Source organism: Pundamilia nyererei, unplaced genomic scaffold (genome assembly GCF_000239375.1).
Source record: "Pundamilia nyererei isolate P.nyererei 1_Seehausen unplaced genomic scaffold, PunNye1.0 scaffold00041, whole genome shotgun sequence".
Classification (NCBI taxonomy): Eukaryota; Metazoa; Chordata; class Actinopteri; order Cichliformes; family Cichlidae; genus Pundamilia; species Pundamilia nyererei.
Window position 1 is genome coordinate 2,482,050 of NW_005187442.1, and position 16,109 is coordinate 2,498,158.

Below are 16,109 nucleotides of genomic sequence, written 5' to 3' on the forward strand. Positions count from 1 at the left end.
CTTCCATTTAAATGGTCAGCATTTTAATCTGAAATAACAACAAGTCTGGCCTTCGACTGTTTATTGGTGCTGGATCTCTAGCAGCACAGATTTACAATTGCGTCTTTGTCCCACGACCATCTCCTGACAATAAAATTAGGCCTACTATCATGCATCTGATTGGCTTCTAGCTATTCTTAGCCATAATCATTTATAAAATTGACAAAGGGTCGTTACAACACGAGTCACTGGAAGGCAGAGACCAGAAAGACACGAGATTAACTGTTATGAAGGGAGGGACACATACACATACCTTCATACCTTTAACATAAATGCTAATAGCTACAATGACCCATGAAGCAAATGTCATAGACGTAACATTTTCTTGGCAACAGATGATAATACGCAATGTTAACTGCAGTAACCAATTAACATAAGCCAGAAGGAGCCTAAGTTTCCATGTATCTATTGGGTTATATAGCTTTGCAATCATTATATCTGGGATTCATGTTCATAAATTGGCATGCTGCAGCTTTATTAAAGGTAGAGCGATGAAGGGCTAAAGAGCATTAACACTTGTAAGTTACAAAAAAGAACAAAAAGCAAAAAAGAGGAAAATGCATGACAAAAAATAAAAATAAACAAAACAATAACAAAGAAAAACACCCATCAGCATGGGCTTTCAATCAAAGTGTTATTTTGAATTATAGTATCATCAGAGATTTTCACAAAAAGTGGATCGATAAAAAAATATTTCAGTCAGGACCGCTATAGTGTCCTGACCACATCTGTCCTCCGTAAATTACAAACCAATATAGATCGACAGCTAGATAGAGGGATCTCAGTGTCCTTACAGAAAGGATATATACAGAAAGCAGCAACACCATCCCCTAAACCTTAAGTCAGACAAAGCATGATAGGTTGAAGTGCAGTCTGCAGATGCACAGCAGCTGTGTTCAGGAAAAAAAAAGTGCCAGTAAAATAGGAAGCTATCACCTGAACCTTAAGCTGATATTAGACTGCACTGAGATCAGCTGATTGCCTGGGATTGCAGCTGGGCTCGACTAACGCTATGCTAAATTACTCAAATGAAAACTTGCTGACACTTTGGTATGGACGCGTACAAAAAGACACATACAAAGAGCCGCTTGTTCGCGCATCCACCTCATCCTCATCTGTGTGTCCCTGACTCGAGGTATCGTTTATTTGTCCCCCTCTGTTACTTGCCACACATCATTTTTCTCTCGCCCTGACACACACCTCTGGATACCCCTGAATGTCAAACTGGGCAGACTGATTGATTGCATGTGCCAATGTGTATTTGCGTGCCTGAAAGACACTGTGATTACAGTTTATGTTATGTGTCCTGCTGTGCTGCAATACTCTCTCCCTCGCTGGCTCCCCTCCACTCTTTCTGTTTTCATCTCTGTCTATGTGCCTTTGTCATGGCAGCAGTGGCACATTGAGGGCACGGCGTTCTGGGTGGTCAACCTGATGGAGCTGCTGACTTGTGGTGCGGTGTGGATTAACATGGCATGGAGACTCTTAAGCCAGGGGAGGTCAATCATCACCACGACCCAACAGACCAGAGAGAACAGATGCCAATGCTGACATTGCCTTCCAATTTCCAGCTTTATGCTTAACAGCAGCTGGTTTACCACTAGTCATCTCTGTCAGTTAACTGGTATAAAACACACTCGTCTCAAGTGCTCTTTAGTAGCATGAGAGTCCCTCAAGTCAGTGGGAGCCCAGCATGGAGACAAACATCAAATACGTGTAGCCAACAGTCTCACAATGAACTGGCTATAACAAAATTATTGGCCACAACAGAACCTTTTATCAGCTGTCAACAGCCAATTGCATTTTCTCATATCCCAGTTCACAACGAGCGAGCCAAGAGTTCTCTGTAAGTCTTTTACATCCCTCATATTAAAATAGATCCACCTATTATATTCAAATATCAACAGGGTTGCCCGTCTTTAACTCTTACCCTCATGAAGATGACGTCTGACAACCTGCCGAGTACCCTTAGCGACAAGTCTTGACTCTAAATACGTCAATAAAGATGTGGTTTGATGACCATTAAAACAGATTATGTTTTTTTCCCCCCAGTTAACTGTATAGGAAGAGATCGCCTGCATTAACTTCTGATGTACATCGAGTGATTTTGTTCTGGAAGCAGGGCTGGAGTATGATAAAAACCGCTCAGGTCACAAAAGAGATACAGGGTTACCCCTAGTAGGCGTCCAAGGGCTAAAGAGTTAATGCAAATAAATGCAATTCCATCAATACCAGAAGGAAACTGAAGGATCTTTTAACACTGTTGTTGCTTTGCTTGACCCGTCAACTCTAAAATATCTTTCGAAAATATGTATATTGTAAGGCACGCAGCCACACACACGCACATGCACGCACACGTGGTTTAAAGCATGCATGCACTGATAGATACACAAACAAAATGAAACAAGCAACTTAAAATTTCTACTCCTGCTGCACAACACTGTACAAACAAGCATGTCATGAATCCCTAATCACTTTCTGGCACCCTGTCGAGCGTGACGCACATGACATGGCATAGGGCTGCCCACACTCCCTCTTTGTGTCACACGGAGTTGACACATGAATTACACATCAGGCTCAAAATAAACATACCGTAAAGGACATGACAAGCATGGATCAGTCCAGGGTCCCACAACAGGGGGGTGGTGGGGCCTCGTGACACTCCAGTGATATTGAATAGTGTGAGACAGTGACAAGGGAGCAGGGTAGCTCCAGCAGGTCTACGGTCACATGAGAAATTGCTCGGATGTCTAGAGAAGCGTGTCTGAGGCTGGTGTTGGGGGTCACACTTTTTAGTGTTGTATTCGCAGGATGAGATGGCACTTCTATGTGTGATATTTGCAGGGGTATAAAAAGACTCTCAAATCACTAAATGGAAGAAATACAAGACAATGGTGTGCTTGAAATTTTACGGCTTTCCCTGACTGGCTCACGCAGAATTCTGACCTCAACCATTTTGAATCCCACCTTTAGGATGAACTTAAACTGTGAGCCCGGCCTGATTTCACTAATCCTCTTGTGACTGAATGAATGACTTTATTTAAGAAATAAATGATCCAAATGAGCACGGTGGTACTGGGACATTTTTAACAACTGTTGATTTCCCCTCCTTCAACTTCTTTTGAGTAAATAATGACTTCTTGCGGCTACCAGAATTCATCCTTATAGATAAGAGAACTGCAAGCGCTTTTGTTTTTGCCATGCATGCTGGGAAATTCTCTTCATGAGGGGCAACACTGATGTTGAGCTGAAGAGATATTTTTAGCTTCTTAGTTACACTCCTGCACTAAAAGAAGGCGGCTTACACTCAAAGACGCACACATGCAGGAGACTGTGCATCACATTTGTGTGTGGTAGATTTAAAACAACTTTGATCTGTGTGTTTGTGTGTGTGTGTGTGTGTTCATTTGTCTAGAAAAGGGCAGTACTCACAGGGAGGGATCGTGGACGAGATCTTTGAGGTTGACCCCACTGCGGTCCTCTGCTAGGTTTCGAAAACAGCTGTCACTCACTGGATAGGCAGCGATAGAAAGAAGAAAAAATGCGGTTAGCTCCAAGTTCTAATGTTATATTACATGCATAGTCCAGGAAAAAGATTTCTCTTTGCCATAAATGCAAGTAATTTCAAGGGAAAAGCAAAAGAAAACCTCAAGAATTTACGTTCATAAACCTTTTTATTCTTGTGTCTGCCTCCTAATGCAGTACGCAAGAAAAATTACTATTTTTTACTCCTCTAATTTTCCAAACTGTGCCTACCTGTGAATCCACAGTGGGAAACTGAACTGATTACCAGATGAAGGAAAATAGTGAAATAAACCAAAACGATTCTCCTTGTGAACAGATGAAAAACACCAGAGGAGGAAAATCCAGGAAACATCCCTCCACACGCACCTTTAAATGGATCTCTGCTGTTTTTGTTTTCATTCTTACATTTCACACCTATGCCTTGGCAAACAGAGAATCTCCAGCACACAGGTTTCGTCCTGTCAAAAACAGGGACAACAGGATGCTGATATTTGTTGCAGCCACACTTGTCAGCTGCGACTATTAGAAGGCAGGTGTTTCTGTATATTAGAATCATGTCTGGTGTAACTGCTATATTGTCGCCTGAACCCTGTCTTCCAACCCAAACCATAGTGCAAATTAAAAAAACGGTCAGGGTGTGAGAAAAATACATAGTGACACCCTTCCAAACCCTTCATTGTGCAGGCTTTTGATATCGGTGAGCCTATGGAAAGCCACACCTTCACGCAAACCCCCCTTGACTGCAGAGCAGGTGTGAGCCACATGAGTCATCGCGGTGATGATAGACAGATAAGAGTGATGGATAGAGTACGACGGGAGGAAGATGAATATGTGGAGAAAGAAAAACGAGTAACAAAGCAAAAGGAGACAGAAAGAGACATTTCAAGATAATGGAGAGAGGGATAAGGTGTTTTGTAATCCGATGGGTCAAACATGAGCAGACACGCACTCGCATCTGAAAATAGATCCAAAACGAGTCAATGGAGGGGGTGATGGCGGTGGATTTAAGCCAAAAAACTTGATGCACTAGTCGTAGCCAACACTGGAAATGTCATGATGTTACTCCAATGAAAGTGCCATGATCCATGAACAAGAGCGGGTGGGGAGGGGGGGTGGGGGCGGAGGGATAGGGTAAGGACATGGGTGAAGTAAGAATGGTGCAAAAAATGGAATAGAGATGGCAAAGGGGAGGAATTCAAATGAAGAGAACGCAACAAAGCTGTATAAAGAAGATGGGAAAGTATGGCGTGATCTGAGTGCGGGCAATAAAAGATTGAGTTGGGGAAGAGAAAATGGGAAGATGTAGAAGATGAAAAAAAAAATTGAAAGAGGGGGAAGGGCAATGGCGAAAAAAGCTGTGCCGATGGGGCAGCGCTGTGGAGGTAAACAGAGGGAGCAGGACGTTGCTCTAGGCTCTGGCAAATAAATAGGAAAGTGCTGACATTTGCACACTGAGCCTTCTCAGAAAGAGAGAAAGAAAGGCAGAAGCAAGAGAGACAGAAAGATTGTCGGAGAGGGGTGGTGGCGAAGCAAAAGAAAAAGTCTGAGGGAGGAGAGAAAAGGGGATGATAGCACATGGAATACACACCACCTTGGCTTTACAGGGGGACTGCTGCATAAGTGCAAGGATGTGTATGTGTGTATCAGGTTGAGCGTTTGTATGTGTATAAGGACGAAACTTCGTTCAAGACTGCAGTATTCCTTACAAACACACTCTTGCACACGCGCACACACAGAGCCCTCCTCAGTCTTTCTCTCCCAGCTACCCCTTGATCTAAAAATAGCCGTTCCACTCTCCTACAAGAGGCAGCAACCATTCTGAACCAATCAACACGGTCTGTCAAAGGCATCGGCATCCACCACCCCTTAGTGTGTATGTGCGTGCGTCCATGTGCGCGTGCATGCATTTGTGCAACAAGGGGAACTCCTGACTGAGGGTAATAAAACTGCCCCTCCCTTCTGCACCGGTTAGAAATGGTGGGAAAGTGATCCCTCCTAGAAAACAATAGCTCGGAAAACAAAAAGAAAGCAGGAGGGAGAGAAAGGGGAACAAAATGAGGAGGGGAAAGGAGTGCGGGTGAGAGAGGGACAGGGAGATCTGGCTGCAGTTGAAACAGGCTTCAAAGGAATATTAATGTGATCCTGTGCAAGAGCTGAAGACAGGGGAAGAGAAGGGGGAAGAGGGAGGGTAGATGGAGAAGAGAGAGAGAGAAGGCAAGGGGAAAAAGGGGCGTGAGAATTTATGACATCGCTATCTCCCATCCGTGTAGCTCCACCCATGCACCTTTCTCCAGGTGAATCTGCAGCTCAAGCCTTCACTGCCCGCCTGCATTCTACTCACACCTGATGCGGTGTAGTAGCCACCAGGGATTTAATCATCAGAGCAAGCACATGCAGAGTTTTACTTCCAACTCTACAAGCACGACGATGATACCTGATCAGTGAGCAGCTGAGGAAGTGCAACTCTGTTCCCGGTGACAGTAAAGACGCAATGCAGTGACCTCTGTCCCACCCCAGAGGGTGCTATACCCCATGCTGCATACTGTACATACTGCAACCTAAAGGTCAATGCTTCTACATGGCTGGACATCCAGCAGGAGACAGACGGCTAAACCCCAGACAGACTTCTATTTGACTGCTATTTTGTGGTCAGGCTCATATCTTTTGAGAAAAGTTTCAGTTCTGAGCAAATGCATTTAGTTTTTATATTGGACATCAATGATAACAAGTGCAACCAAACATTTCCCTTGAACTGTCCTCTTCTTTTCAATGTTATTTATATTGAGTCTAGGGATAAATGTTCAGTTTTTTACATTGTTTTTCTACATTTATGTCACTGTCTATTTGTCTGAGTCATATTATATTAAGAAAGGAGAACCACTAAGTAACTATTTACAAAGTTGAACCAATGTTATAGTGCATTGCTATTGCATTGTTTCAATGATTAAAAAATAAATAGTGAAAAACAAGTATTTTGAGCACGGTGGCACGGTGGTTAGCACTGTTGCCGCACAGCAAGAAGGTCCTGAGTTCAATTCCAACATCAGGCCGGGGTCTTTCTGTGTGGAGTTTGCATGTTCTCCCCGTGTTTGTGTGGGTTCCCTCCGGGTACTCCGGCTTCCTCCCACCGTCCAAAGACATGCAGCTTGAGGGGATAGGTTAATTGGAAAATCCAAATTGCCATTAGGTGTGAATGTGCGAGTAAATGTGAGCGCGAATGGTTGTCTGTCTCTGTGTGTTGGCCCTGTGACAGACTGGCGACCTGTCCAGAGTGTACCCCGCCTCTCGCCCTATGACAGCTGGGATAGGCTCCAGCGCCCCCCGTGACCCTGAAAAGGATAAGCGAATGGATGGATGGAAGTATTTTGAGTACTGATTTAACGTCCCTAAAAGTATTGCATTTATCCATACAGGTATCTCCGTTATCCTGATCAATTTTCTATTTAATCTCTTTTTTTCTGGGGTGTCTGTCGGTATTGACTCTTATCATCTTATATTTGCCTGTGAATGTGTGTGAGTGCACAAGCTCGGATGTCCCCAGGCTAAAGTAGTGGGAGGGGAACAGGAGGCCTGTGCTTCAGAAGCATTACGCAGGGCAGCACCACGCATGAGATCTAGATCACACCCTAACGCAAACACGGGCTCCTGCACATTCTTAAAGGGTAAACTGCTAGTGCACGGGAGAGCACAGGAGAGCACATCAAGAGTACAAAGAAAAGAGAACTGATCAGGAAGTGGAAAGAAATGTCATCATAGGACAAAAGTTTGATGCTATGTATCTTTGACCTTGGAATAATGGAGACAATGCCAATAAAACCTGTGGAAGAATGCCTGGTACAGTATAGATATCTTGCCTACACATCAATCTAGAAAACCAGAGGCAATCATTGGCTGACTGAGGTGTGTGTGGCCATCGAACATCTGGGCTGATACTTTAAAGTCCATTTAAAAAAAAAAAAGCAAATAAAAAGTTAAAGAATTAAATAATAGCTAGTGGTTTTGAGATGTCATTCACAAGTCTTTTTTCTTCTTTTGCTCTTCCTATTGACTGTTTGCTTTCTTGCAACTAATGTCTTCCCTACCGTGACCAGTCTTTAGTACTAAGACTACAACATGGACTACAAGAGCAAATGGAAACTTTTTAGTTTTTTAGAAAGCACATCTCATTTCCAAGAGGCTTCCCTTCTAGAGATTACATGTCAGAACTGTGTTAAGGATCCTGCAAGAAACCTTGCTGACTGTTCTTGTTCTTATATTTCAGAGGGTTAGAAACTTTCAGCTAGACTAAGACTGCGGGGTCGAAATAATACACATTGCTTATTTGTTAAGGAGTGACAAAAACAATGTCATTTACAAAAAAATGCTCATTTTTGTTTATGTTAATAATAAGTTATGCCTCAGTAAAAGGTGTCTTTTCATTGCCATCTGCTGTATGTAGTGGTGATGATTATGGTAAACATCTGTGCGCACATTAATATAACTGAAAATAAAATCACATCAAAACTGCAAATCCCGATCTTCCATTTGAGCAAGTCCCACACACACACAAAACAAAACAAGACAAGATTTGTCACATCAGTGAAGTTATTCCAGACAATCTAAGTTATCTCCAGTTATTGCGTTCACGAGATTTTCAAAAAACTTGACCTCTGACCTTGAGGTCACTGAGTTTCGAACTCGTCAGAGATGTGGTATCAGTTTGAACCTCCTACGCTGCCTCCTTCTCGAGTTATCGCATTCATAAAATTTGGTGTCCACTCCGCCTGCCCGCCATTTGCCATTCTTGATGATGTCACAAGATGATGCAAAAGACTTATGCATAAGCAAACATGCAAAACAACAGACAAAACATCTGAATTGTTGTTTTCAAGTTGTGAGTAGGATCTCCAAATATTGCACTGCATTAATTAGTTATAGTCTATTCTTTGATTAGTATAAACCTGAAGTGATAAGAGGCTGTAGCTCAGGTGATCGAGTGGATCATCTACCAATCAGAAGGTCGATGGACTGATCCCTGACTGAATGTTACTAAGCACTAACAAAGCATAGATAAAAGTTAAGAAGGGGAATGACTAGTAAAAAAGTGCTTTATGTGTTAAATAGCACTATATAAGTATCAGTCCATAACCGACTTAGAATTAGTTTATTTTGGTTTATAACTCGGACTCAGCTGCAGCCTCAAAAATAAAACTATGCTATTAGTGATGGTGAAACGGACAATGAAGTCAGCAAACAGACCAGGTTAGGTGTCTCTGTGATATAGGTAATGCTAGCATGCAACTAGGCAGGAAGCGTCTGTAAAAGAGTAAGTTGCTTGACTAGCTAGCTGTCTGTGTGCTGTCAGTCTGTTCGCCACTAGCAGAGACTGCTGCTTCATAAACCGCTAGCCTGTTCCACTTAATCATTTCCAGGACATAAAACAGTCAACTCTCATCATCTCCCTGGGATTCCACACTAATGGGGTTTTCTCTTATAACAGGTCCTTGCACACCCATCACATAGCTTACACACACAGTGTGCCGGTGTATAGATGTGTTTAGATGCCTATTAAATGTTGCACTCCACTTTCAAGGTGTAAGCACACACCTATACATTGACACGCACAACCTTGGAGGCTCTTATATGGATCAGCAATGGGGCTTAGCTAGATTACAAATCAGTGCAGAGCAGAATGGATAAAGTTTGCTTCCAGTCCCATTGTGACACTTCCGCCATGAGTAAGACTATATACCCTGCTGCTTTGAAAGAACGACACAGAAATCCAGCTGGCTATAAGTTGCTCATTACATCTGTACATGTGAAAAAAATCTGCAATTTCACTAGCGCTGGGATAGTAGGGTATCGTCTCATTTTCTCAGCAGCCCACTTGGCACCTCTATTGTTTCTTCTTCTTTATCTGCTAACAGCAGTGCAAGTAGCCCTCCAGCCCCGGAGAAGCTGCTCTGGGGGGTCAAACACTGGATTGGGCTGACATCTACCGGTGGGAGGGACAACACCTCTGCACACCAATAAGCCTCTACCAAAGTGATATCACTACCTCTTGTCATCTATTTTACTGGCTTGTTCTCCATCAAATGGAAACACTGGGCCCCAGGCCTTGGATTAAATGGGCTTAATGATGAATAGAGGTTTGGATCCGCCTCCAGATTGTAACCGGGTGGGGTAGACATGTGACTAGGGGGCTTTCAGTACTACAACCCCTTTCTTAGCCAGGAGAGGAGAGGAGCAATGGTGCACAAGTACCAGCATCTTCATTCCATGGCAGGGTAAATTTCCAAATTAATAAAAGCTTCACGGTGCTGGGTAAAATATAGTAACAGCAATAACGGCAGATAACCTAATCTAATATAAGCCCACTGTATCTTAGCAACCTTGTTAATTCTGTGAGGAGCAGTGGGGTAAGCAGCAGAAGCACAGCATCCATCATCAAAGACACACCCAGCAGCAACACACACACGCACACACACCAATTACTCAAACTCCCAAATCCACGACATCATGCAGATGCACATGCTATCTTGCCATTACCTGCTATCTCAATCACACGTGCTAAAGATCAAGGCATACACATGTGCAAGAGTACGCGTATAGTCACATGCACACAGAACCTCAGGCTTACTGTAAGCAGTCAGGAGAATGGAGGGGGTGTGGAGCGGAACAATGGGATCCTAATCGTCGGGCTGCATTTCAAAGCCTCTCCCCTCTACAACACTGTTTCTAGATAAGATTTGAAAATGCTATTTATATCCATGGGGAAAGGAGCCAACCAGCAGCTTGATTTTCATTTATTTGAAGTCAGATCTAAATTGGGGTGGAGTTACATAATGCAACTAGTGCGACACTCCACCTGCTACTACTGAGCCAGCCGCTGAAGAAAACTACAGAGGGAAACAACTCAAAAAGGCACTGGGCCCACGCTAGTACTGTGGCTAATAATTAATCCATTGGCTTAATAACCACTGCTTACTATAACCAAAGGAGCCTGGCTCATCCGTGTGGGCATAGCAATGGGCCGATTTGCATCTCAAATCCAAACCTACTACAAAGTGGCCCGGCCAAAATCCGGCAGCCGTGTCGCGCCAAGGACAAAACAACACAGCACAGCATGGCCCAGTCCCCCCTACGCACCAGATGTGCAGAGAAAGAAGGACGGAGAGAGGAAGACAGTTCTGTTCTTCACAGCTGTGTCCCAGGCATGCAGGGAGGGACCATTCCCAGCCCGGCTCATGCAACTCTCCCCCTGCCTGCCTCCCTGGAGATGAGGCAGCTCCATCCCAGCCTGAGTAAAAAAAAAAAAAAAAGGAGGAGAGGTGGTAGGATGGACATGTGGAGTTGAGGGAGGGTGAATTGGAGCCCAACCCTGAGAGGATTAACAGAGCAATTCACACTGGATAAAAAAGAAGGTGAACACAGAAAAGAAGACAAATGGGAGCAGCAGTGGGAGTACTCTGAAAACAAAGAGGGAGGACAGAAAAAGGAAGAAGGAGAGGAAAGGGAGTTGTACGGTAAAATGGGAAGACGGGGAAAAGACTGGTAATGGGAGTGTGTGAGAAGAGAGATGCAGAGGAATAAATAAAACACATGGAGATGAATAGAACATATAAAGGCACAAGAAAAGAAGAAGGAAAATGGGGGAAGAGAACCCCGAGTGCTCCCAGATACGCCTGACTATCTATAGTTTCAGTCTCTCTTTAGCCTCACAATTTATTCCGTTCTTCTGCCTAAATAGGCAAAGACTGTGGGGAATATTCGTAACTTGAAAGCCAAGAGTCAGAGTCAGTATATAATTGTTCTTTGAACATGACAGAATGACATTTGATCACGAGACTCAACATCAACACTTAAATGTTTTTTCTAATTTTTCCTTATCAAATTGTCAAAAAGGTTTGGAGGAGTCCTTAAAAAAACCCTGGCATCTGCCTGATCAAGGAAAAGAAAACTACTGCATTGGCTCCATTTTTCCTGTGCTCAGGAATTGTTTATTGATAGCTTGGGTATGAGGTAATAACTGTTGGGTGGGTTCTTTGTTTAGTGTTATATGTGTGAACAGCATGTACAGTGGTGTGAAAAATTGTTTTCCCCCTTCCTGATTTCCAAGTGTCTGGAAAGGGTTACAAAAACATTTCTAAGGCTTTGGGACTTAAATGAACCACGGTGAGAGCCATCCATCCATCCATCCATTCACTTCCGCTTATCCTTTTCAGGGTCGCTGGAGCCTATCCCAGCTGTCATAGGGCGAGAGGCGGGGTACACCCTGGACAGGTCGCCAGTCTGTCGCAGGGCTAACACACAGGGACAGACAACCATTCACACTCACATTCACTCGCACATTCACACCTAGTGGCAATTTGGATTATCCAATTAACCTATCCCCACAAGCTGCATGTCTTTGGACGGTGGGAGGAAGCCGGAGTACCCGGAGGGAACCCACGCAAACACGGGGAGAACATGCAAACTCCACACAGAAAGACCCCGGCCTGATGGTGGAATTGAACTCAGGACCTTCTTGCTGTGCGGCAACAGTGCTAACCACCGTGCTGCCCCGGTGAGAGCCATTATGCACAAATGGAGAAAATTTGGAACAGTGGCGAACCGTCCCAGGAGTGAACGGCTGACCAAAATTACCCGAAGAAGAAGACAACGACTACTCATCCAGGAGGTCACAAAAGAACCCAGAACAATATTAAAGAACCGCAGGCGTCTCATTTAAGGTCAGAGACTTTTTTAAAAAAGTGAGTAGTTATGGTCTACAAAGAACATTTACTTCGACAAGTTTTCAGGTCCATGCTTGTATGACCAAGTAGTTCACACATATTACAATTAAGGATTGCTGGTGGGTTTTTTAGTTTGGTTGTTAGTGAACGGTGAGCTCTCTATTTGTGAATTGTATCAGCTCCTTTGCAAACTCCTTAACATCTTTTTCCTCACTCCCCTAAGGCACACAATATATTCTCAAATTATTGCCTCTCAGTCTATTCTGCAGGTCTTCACATCTAGCTGTTAGGTTCATATCTAGGCGCAGCAGATATCTTATTGCTCTCTCTTTTCCCATTCTCTTCTGCAGCATATGATATTCCACCTCTGTAGTTCTTTTTCTATTTTTACATTTCAGCTTTTAGTTTCGCCATAAATGCTTCTGGCTTTGCAAGGTTGTGTTAGCATTGTTTTAGTATACTTGATTATGTGTGTTAGCACTTGCCGTGTCATTGCCAGGTTGATTTTGTTTCATTCCTTTACTTCACGTTTAACTGTTTACTTGAGCCTCTGCCTCTAGAGGCTGGTGCCATTGTAAAAATACTTTATATAGCTGAGATTTCAGAGATTTGTTAGGATATTAAATATTCAAATGGACCAAGCTCTGCTTTTAAAGCCAGATTTACTAAACAGGGCAAAACAAGGCTTGTGAGGGCAAACCCCAAATGGGTTAGTTTTGCGGTGATCTACAAAGGTTTTGCTGTTTTATGCATATGTCATGCCCAATCTGCCAGCTGCGGGTAATTACTAACAGGACAGACTTGTTCACTGTAATCAGAAAAGCATTTAAATATAGGTCACACGTACACGTCAAAAGTAGGCCTATGTGGCAGTCTGCCTGACAGAGTCATTATAATGGAAACAAGCTTCATTAATTGACAGGTTCCAATGTAGAACTGTAAACTGCAACAATATTTTGACACAGCGTTATGCATCATTCATGTATTAAGACAACTTACAACACTTGAAGGGATAAAATGAACCAGAAATGTTTGATTGACAAACGTTTATTTCTATACTTTGCAACTGGTGGACAGTACCAGCACAATTTATCTATGCTATCTATCAATGTTAATTAAAAGGATAAACAATCATAGATTACAGATGTTTGCCCATCTGTGATCTATCCCTCACGTGCTGTCAGTGCATGCAGCTGAATTTGTGTAGATCTACGACTAAAAACAGCCATATTCGATCATAGCTACGAAATCAGAGTGAAAACTGTTTGCACTGTCTGTGGTTCAGTTTAAGTTTACAAATTGAATTAATATTTCACTGTTTAAGTGTAATAAAACTTTATTAAGGGAAAAATGTGTTTAGTTTATTAAACGGACCAAAAACAAAAAGCACCTTCAAACTATCAAACCATCTAAAACATCAAAATGAAAAAATAGACCGCTTTTTAAGACTTCCTGTGCCTGATATCAAACCGGGGCCTGAGTATATTCAGGATAGGGTCCAAAGACAACATCGTCCTCGCTCTGTTCTCTCTGCTTTTCAGGCATTTAGCTTTGAACCTCATGAAATTCCTGCCACAGAAGCCACAGTATTCTGAAAAGGACCAACACCAAAAATGAAAGAGTTGAAAGAATTTTGTTGTTGCTGGTGTAAGCTGACTCCCTTTGGGTGAAGGTTCGCGGTCACCTCTGAATTCACTAAACAAATTTTGAATTAGGTGGCTATATAATCGATACTTTTTTTTTTAATCCAAGAGGCTCAGTTGCAAAAACGCAACATCCTGGCTTCTTACACACAATCTTCTCAGTGTCTTTGTAGATACTGACAGCAGTTTGTTTTACGCCATAAAAACCTTAGTAAATCTGGCTCCTACCTTTTTCAATGCGTTTTTAGTAATTTTTAAGTGTTAGAGGGCAAATGTCAGAGGCAAGATTTAGGAAGATTTAGGAAAATCAGCACTGGTATTACAATAAAACAAAGGCTCATCGGGCAAGTTTTTAAATAATAAGTTACCATAATAATAAATACTAAAACTAAGGATATTTCCTCTCTCCTTTTGATTTGATTTTAGTTACTTTTTTAAAGTTCACAAAATCATTTCAGTTACTTTTACTGTTTGTGAAAAGTTTTCATTTGTATTTTAGTAAACTATAATTTTTTTCCACATCTAGTTTTACAGTGAAACCTTTGAGAGTGCACTGCAAAAGGAAACCTAGATTCTTTCCAGCGGTTTCTTTAAAGAAGCCTATGTGAAAATGACTGAGCTTCTCGCTTTATTTAATACCAGAGTAAACATCTTAATGAGTTTATGGTGTCAATTGCTAGCTTGAAGTCTTCTTTAATGCATTGTGATGTTCATTATGCACATTTTGGTCCCATTTAGAGAAAAACAGGTGATTAAAAAGGAAAGTATGCATTAGAGTGTGGCAACATTGTCATTTACAATGTTCCCTGCTTCTTATCCATATTCATACTTTGCTTGTGTGCATTCATCTCCAAATGCCCAACTCAACACTTCAATGCTTGATACAAAACCCGTCCAACAACAGCGTCCACGTTAATGCAGTTTATGGTTACTCTACAACACTACCTACACACAATACCGAATGACAAAAGTACCAGCAGTCAAAGTAGGTGGTGTGAGGCAAACTACCCACCATCAGAGTTGCCACAGTCATCCAAATGTTAGTCCCACCACAGGTGAGCTCCTTGCAGTCACTCTGGATCACACTTACCTGAACTTCTCTTTATGATCCAAATATTACTAAAAACCTGCAGCCACCTGCAGCTCTCCACAAAGGCCTCAGGTACTAATGTTTTATTAACCATTAGCCATAAATATTGAAAAGACACTTACTAATGAAGCTGCGTAGAAAAGTTCCAGAGACAATTTACAGCAGCAAGGAGTACGGGGGCCTTGATTATGTCACCCTTCTTTCTCTTTCGTTGTCCTTCATCTTATTTCCCACACCATGGCTGGAATGCCCCTGCAGCTCACCCTCCACCCACCCACACACACACTTACCCCTCAGCAGCCTCCATCTTCTTCCCCATCTATGTTTTTCTTGTTCAATGAAATCAATGGATTGGAGGGGCTTGACAATCTGCCACACCCCTTGCAAATATTAATCATAAACCACAGGCTCTGAGTATAATGAGGCTTGTTTCTAATGACAACAGGCGTGATGAATGTGTCTGTGGCTCGGTGTTGCATTACAATATAGCCAGTCAGGAGTGCGTGCGCGTGTGTGCATGTAGTAAGAAGGTTGGGCGAGAGTGTGGCTGTTGGGGGATGAGGTATCACAGCTTTTCCCCCATGTAGCATGACATTTCGATGGCAGAGGGCCCACGGCAAGCCAGCTCTCTGTGGCATTTCCAACAGCTGTTTATGCACACATACACACAAGCTAAATGTTCACTGGGCATTTTATAAACACGAGTGCTAGTATGTAGAATGCACGAGAGCAAGCATTCACACATTCATTTTACTATAGGCCTATTTTACTATAGCCCTATTACTATTACTACTATTACTATTACTATATGCCATTTGAAGTATAGGTGAGGGCAAAAAAGAAATCAGTAATTTTCACATTGGATGTACACAAGTCACAGGGGTTCAAGCAGGGAAACACACTATCTATAGTAGCTGACAAGAAATTAAAAAATAAAGTATGTATACAGCGAATTCTATTTTGCCACCAACGCTATTTCACAATGTGGGTAATTTGGGTTTTTGTCTACCTAGTATGACACACGCCCACATCCACTAAATGTAATTTTCTCAGTCTCTCACTGCAGAAGAATGTTTTTGAGGTTCTGATTCCAAATTT

General features: G+C 42.5%; 1 protein-coding gene across 7 annotated transcripts in view; it reads right to left on the reverse strand.

Annotated features, from left to right (window-relative positions):
- gphnb (gephyrin b) overlaps window positions 1–16,109 on the reverse strand; it is a 108,826-nt gene that overhangs the window by 70,518 nt on the left and 22,199 nt on the right. For all 7 annotated transcript variants that reach the window (XM_005731123.1, XM_013910348.1, XM_005731120.1 and 4 more), the window contains exon 2: window positions 3,472–3,550. In XM_005731123.1, the coding sequence (XP_005731180.1) occupies window positions 3,472–3,550 (79 nt within the window). The remainder of the gene's footprint in view (window positions 1–3,471; window positions 3,551–16,109) is intronic.